At 41.1% G+C, this 6,453-nt stretch overlaps 1 protein-coding gene across 1 annotated transcript; it reads right to left on the reverse strand.

The window, feature by feature from the left end:
- Nucleotides 1–552: 552 nt before the first annotated feature.
- Nucleotides 553–6,182, reverse strand: ZNF311 (zinc finger protein 311). The gene is made up of 4 exons (XM_021715376.1): nucleotides 6,095–6,182; nucleotides 5,630–5,756; nucleotides 4,812–4,916; nucleotides 553–2,358 (listed from the first exon to the last, which is right to left on the reverse strand). The coding sequence occupies exons 1-4, from the start codon at nucleotides 6,107–6,109 to the stop codon at nucleotides 821–823; spliced, it is 1,785 nt and encodes a 594-aa protein (XP_021571051.1). The 5' UTR covers nucleotides 6,110–6,182; the 3' UTR covers nucleotides 553–820.
- Nucleotides 6,183–6,453: the final 271 nt, after the last annotated feature.

Raw genomic sequence — 6,453 nt, forward strand, 5'->3', positions numbered from 1 at the left:
TGTGTGTGTGTAAAAAAAAAAATATATATATATATATATATACACACACACACACACACTAACAAATTTGAAAGAGCATTTCATGTGATACAAATATAGCAAATATTTAAAAATTAAACATTGAGAAAAATTTTGTAATTCAAAACTGGGGCAGGCTTCATGCTCTTTCTAGATGTGAGCAGTGCATAGCTAAGTAACCTTTATCTGTAATTTCTAAATCTGCCCTCCCTACTGCCTTCCTTTTTACTGTGAATCTCAGCAATCCTGATACAATATGGAAAAGTACTGTATGTTAAAAAAAAAACCTGGCTAAAAATGACCAATGTTTATCAATTAAAAAACTGTTTTGTGTTGAACTGAAGTATAGCTTCATGTCCAAAAGATATGGTGCATGCATATGGGAATTGCCTTCGTAAGCCTGAACATTTGAGGGTCATTTTGTGCAAAATTTACTAGTTATGTGATATTGGGTAAGTTTCTGATCTTACAGAAATGTATGGATTTAATTATTTAAATGATGTAAAATCCTTAGTACAGTGACTGGCACATAGCAAGCACTAGTAAGTATTTTTATTATTATTATGAAGTGACTGACAGTCTTGGAAGTGAATGTGCTCACTGAAAAAATAAATACTGATAGGAAGGTAAAAGACATCTAGGTAATCTCACAAATAAAGGTCAAGGAATCAGGAATAACCAAAATCAGAGATGAGAAGGATCAGTCTAAGAGGTAGGAGGAAGGAAAAGTGCAAACACCAGAAGCATTATACTCAGGCATTGGTGGTCAAAATGCTGACGACTGAGAAGGTCTGAGAAACAGTTACTGGAGAGAGGGACTTCCTACTCTCATCAAATTCATGGATTTTCCTCGATGTTTTCTTTTCTTATGTCCAGTAAGATTTGAGCTCACTCTGAAAGTTTTTCCACATTCCTCACATTCATAAGGTTTCTCCCCAGTATGAACTCGCTTATGTCCAATTAGAGCTGAGCCCTGACGGAAAGATGTGCCACACTCATTACAGGTATATGGCTTCTCACCAGTGTGAATTCTTTTGTGCTGCCTCAGGACTGAACTATGATGAAAGGCCTTTCCACACACCTCACATTTGTAAGGTTTCTCTCCAGTATGGATTCTTTGATGATTGACCAAGTTTGACTTCCCACTGAAAGCTCTGTCACACTCCGAGCATTTATAAGGTTTCTCTCCAGTGTGGGTTCTCTGATGGATGGTAAGGCAGTGCCGATCCTGGAAAGTTTTCCCACAATCCCCACATGGATAGGGCTTCTCACCGGTGTGTTCTCGTTCATGAGCCTTGCGCTTACAGTTATGACGAAAGGCTTTCCCACATTCTTCACACTTGTAAGGTTTCTCTTCAGTGTGGATCCTTCTGTGTTTGGTGAGCTCTGCCTTGATATCAAAGGCTTTTCCACACTGGGGGCACCCATAGTGTTTCTCTCGAGTGTGGATTCGTTTGTGTTTGCTTAGGTCTGAGCTGCGACTAAAGGCCCTCCCACACTCGTTGCAAACATAAGGTCGCTCCCCAGTGTGTATTCTTGTGTGCTTGGTGAGGTCTGAACTTCCACTGAAGGCCTTCCCGCACTCCTCACATTCATATGGTTTCTCCCCAGTGTGGATTCTGCCATGGATGGTAAGAGAATGCTTAAACTGGAAGGCTTTTCCACAGCAATTACATTTGTAAGGCTTCTCCCCAGTGTGGATGAGCTGATGCATATAGAGACGGTTCCTGGTCTTGAAGGCCTTCCCACAGACCCTGCACTCATAAGGCTTCTCTCCACTGTGGATTTTTTTATGTCGGCAAAGAGCTGATCTACTGTTGAAGGTCTTCCCACACTGGGTGCAGTTAAAGGGTTTCTCCCCAGTATGGATTATCTGGTGCATAGAAAGCTGACTTCTGGTCGTAAATGGCTTCGCACACTCATTACACACATAGGGTTTTTCACCAGAATGAATTCGCTCATGAAGAATTAAATCTGAATGCCAACTGAAGTTTTTGCCACATCTGGCACATTCATGGAGTTTCTGTGCTGTAAGAACTCTATTATATGGAATATGTTTTGAGTTTGGATTGAAGTTTTTTCTAAGCACCTTCTGGTTCTTTCCTTTTCTAAAGATCGCTTTCTCAGAGCCTTCTTTCTCTTCTTTCAATTTCTCCCTTATGAATGTTTCACACTGATTCCCTAATTTGACATCCTGTACACAAGTTTCTCTAACCACAGCATCCTGGGAACCAACTTTTAGGAGACTGTTACATTTCACCCAGTAGACATCTCCATTTTCAAAAACCTCTTTTTCTGAACTTGCTTTCTCATTCTCAGTCCATGCTTTGTCAGTTGACACTAAAACAAGAAAAGAAAAATGTCTGAGGAGAGGAAATAAGTGAGGGAGAAGCAACGTTAGGCTGTTTGAAGAGTAAATGACTTTTCCATGCAGAAAAAATTGCTAAAATTGTGTCCAAAGATCAGGACAAATTGAGATAATGAAAGTACTAAGATATTTTAAGCTCAGCAAATTTCATAAAAAATCCTTATAAACCGACTCCTCTTTGAGAGTCTCCTACTTTATTGAATGGTAACTTCATATACCTAGTCACCTAAACCAAGACAATGAAAATCATCTTCAACTCATTATCCTCATTTACTCAGCAAACATTTTAAAAATTCTACTTGTGAAGTGAGTTGCAGAGGGGGTGCTGAAATGCCAATACAGCCTCCTTCCAAAGAACTATCTGCTTTGTTCCCAGGAGTGGGCCCTAGAGAGCCATACTTCTGCTGTGTGACCTGGCCCATCTGGGGAGGACAGATTAGATCTGGGAAATATCTGCCCCAAACCAGGCCAGCTTCTATTAACTTGGACTGTGGAATTGTGACCTAAGGGCAAGTAAGGGCCACTCTAAGAGTACCCAAATAACACTTAAATTTGAGAACCAGGAGTGGTAAAATGTTATTTGGTACAGGGGAGGAAATGTTCTGCCATCTGGTCTGAGAAAAAGAGAAGGTCAATAAGAGAGGAATGAAGATGACTCAAAGAGAAGTAGAGAAGACAGCTGAAGAGAGGAGCCTGATGGCATTTCTGTCTATTCTAGAGCCTAATGCATACCTGCCCTTAGGTTCCATGACATACTCTAAATAAGAAATTCATGTACTTCTGCTTACACTAGCTTGAGTTCATTTCTATTGTTGGCAACCAAAGAGTCCAAATAAATCTTCTTCTTATCTCTTAACTCTATGCCTTCCTCTTTATTTCTTTTTATTTTTCTTTTTTTTGAGTTGGACTCTCACTCTGTTGCTCAGACTAGAGTACAGTGGCTGCTCCTGGCCACCGCAGCCTCGACCTGCTGGGCTCCGGCGATCCTTCCACCTCAGCCTTCCAAGTAGCTGGAACTATAGGCATGCGCTACCACACCTGGCTAATTTTTTGATTTATTGTAGAGATGAGGTCTCACCAAGTTGCCCAGGCGGGTCTCGAACCCGTGGGCTCAGGCAATCCACTCACCTCGGCCTCCCAAAGCGCGGGATTATAGGCTGAGCCACTGAGCCCAGCCCCTTCCTCTTTATTTCTACTGCCAGTATATTCTCATTCGCTGTTATACTCCTCAAATGTCCTTTTGTCTGTCTCTCCTCTAATCCATTCTCTATACTGCTTCCAGATTATTCTTTCTAAAAATAAAACTTAATGTCACTTTTTTTTTTTGAGTTGGAGTCTCACTCTGTCACCCAGACTGAAGTGCAGTGGCCACTCCCGGCCACTACAGCCTTGACCTGCTGGGCTCCGGCGACCCTTCCACCTCTGCCTTCCAAGTAGCTGGAACTACAGGCCTGCGCTACGACGCCCGGCTAGTTTTGATTTATTGTAGAGATGAGGTCTCGCCAAGTTGCCCAGGCAGGTCTCGAACCCACAGGCTCAGAGGCAATCCACTCACCTTGGCCTCCCAAAGCGCTGGGATTATAGGCTGAGCCACCAAGCCCGGCCAATCACATCACTTTTTAGCTTAAAATATTTCAGTGGCACTCCAGAGTTAGCAGAACAGGAAAGAAGTAAAGCATATGGTGGCCAAGAGCTGTAGCTCTGGAGTAACACTGTCTGGTCTCAAATCCTAGTTATGACCCTTATTCACCATGTGAATTTGGGAGGATGACTTAATTTCTCTCTTGCCTCAGTTGCTTTATCTATAAAATGGGCTCCAGACTACTCATGATAATTAAATGAGTTAATGTATGTGAGGCACTTGCCACACTGACGTACTTTAGTCAATGTAAGTGCTATTATAAGAATAAAGTTCATGTTGTGTACTTTATTAAAAACTCCTCAAAAAAACCAAAAAATAAACAGAAGTCCTTTACATCATAATCTTATCCTTTTATATTGCTCATAGATCTTCCCAAGGCTACCTCAAGTCCTTTGCTCTGGTTATACTGAACTATTCTCAGTTCCTATTCTTTTACTCCTCTAACTTTCCCACATCCCTTTGCCTAGGATGACTCTCCTCTCCTCCCATTTACTGTTCCCTGAGCACTGGAGTCACTGATACAGAGAGGGCTGATAAATTTTCTGAGGTTTTTTTGAAGGTCAACTTGTAAAAAATCTATTAGATAGGTTGCAACAAACCAATTAGATAATGACAGAATAATTCCCCAAATAGTTTGCTACTGTTGGCTTTCTTTTCCTTAACTTTCCTAAATGGATTTCCTTTCTGGGCTCTTCGGGATGGATGACCTACCACTAACAATGTTCTATAACCATTCTGTCACATGGGAGATCAGAGGGAACTGAAAGCTTCTCTATCACTCACCTGGGTAGGAGCAGCTAAGGGACTCCCTGTCCTGGAGATCTTGAATACAGGGCTCTACTCGTTGCTCCAGATGAGAGATTAAAGGAGGTTTAGAAAATGGAAATCCTGGTTGAAGAGAAGAAATAAGAGTGTGTAGAGTAACGCAGAACTGTCTTAACACTTAGCCCTGATCCTTCTGTTTGTATATGGAGACAGGAAAGAAATGTCCATTTAAGTAGAGGAAAGGATTTATTCAGGGGTCAGGTAACATGAAAAGAAAAATAAAAACATGTTTAGAAACTTTCTTAGAAAAGTCATACTTAGAAGATCAGAGGAGGAGATTATGGGAAATAGTCATTTGGGTATAATACTTCCTCGTACTCTTTAGGAGAATGGAAGTCTGTATAGGAAGACTCTCAGTTTTGGGCCCCCAGAAAGCAGTTCACAACTAGGAGCTGAATATAGAACACTTAATAAAAAATGAGAGGCCTGAGGAAGCAAAAATCCCCAAAACTAGAAGTTAAGTGTCTCCTTTTCACTCAGGCAGAGCCTCATTTCAGTAGATGTCTTTTTTTTTTAAAGTAGGTCTGTCTCACTGAAAGCCAGGGCCTCATTTCAAAGAATCAGAAAACAGTAACTAGGTTAGCCAAAAAAAAAAAAAAAAAAAATCATCTAGTTGTATAACAGATGCAACTTAAAACTCTAATTTTGGGGCAAGACCCTGATGATACAGAATGAGGACTCTGACTTTCAGTATGAGACCCATATACATCAATAAACAAAACATTTTTTTAAAGGAAGGGAGAATGAACTAAGCCAAGTGCAAGGAAGGTCCTTACCAAGTGATACCAAGTTCTCATAATTTTCCAACATCACATCCTTGTAGAGATGCCTTTGGGTGTAGGTCAGACACTGCCACTCCCAATCAGTGAAGTTCACAGCTACATCCTCAAATGTCAGTGACTCCTGAAACAATATGTCCCTGCTGTCCTTGAGAAAATCCCATAGTTTCCTCAGGAAACATGCAGAAGAAAGGAATTTATAGAAAGAAAGTTTACAAAACTGAAAAGTTGTCACTGTCTGGTAAATATCTGGAAATGAGGTGAAAGGTGGTATGGGTTTTCAATAGTCAAAGATAATAAAACAGGAAACAACTCACAAGTGGTTTGTCATCCAACAAAATGCTCCTTGTGAGAGGGAGCACTTTGATTTGGGAGCTACACAGTCAGAAAATGCAGGGAAAATAACCATATTTAGGAGGTAATGATATATTTTCAGGAAGGATGAAAGGGGCCCCAGCTCACCTGGGCCTGGCTCATCAGTGTGATATCCGCTCCCAACAGGTTTCCTTGGTTTCCATCTTTAGTGAAGCCAGGACATTGAGGAATTGGTAGAGCGGAGGGAAGAGAAATAAGTTGAGTCAATTCAGCACAGTATTAATTAATGAAACCTTCTGCTTTCATCCTCTCTTCTCTGAATGTAGAAGCTTCTATAGCTCTAACTTAGGGGTTAAGTCTACTGCCTTACAGTATCCTCCTTCTCCATTATGTCTCTAACTCAGCTTCCAGTTCTGGGCATTAAGCCCTGATGTGGCAGCCAAGACAACTCTTGGAAGTATACTCTCCTCCTCTCTCATCAAATATGTGTTTCTCTGGTTTGTCTT

The sequence above is a fragment of the Carlito syrichta genome, unplaced genomic scaffold (genome assembly GCF_000164805.1).
Source record: "Carlito syrichta isolate Samal-C Ts95f unplaced genomic scaffold, Tarsius_syrichta-2.0.1 Scaffold307028, whole genome shotgun sequence".
Lineage (NCBI taxonomy): Eukaryota > Metazoa > Chordata > Mammalia > Primates > Tarsiidae > Carlito > Carlito syrichta.

Bases quoted from the DNA above. Each gene is read 5' to 3' on its own strand.
- ZNF311 (XM_021715376.1), bottom strand. The intron at 4,917-5,629 runs GTAAGGACCTTC...CTCTTCAACCAG, and splicing joins TGAGAACTTGGTATCACTTG to GATTTCCATTTTCTAAACCT. The intron at 2,359-4,811 runs GTGAGTGATAGA...TTCTTGTTTTAG, and splicing joins CCTTAGCTGCTCCTACCCAG to TGTCAACTGACAAAGCATGG.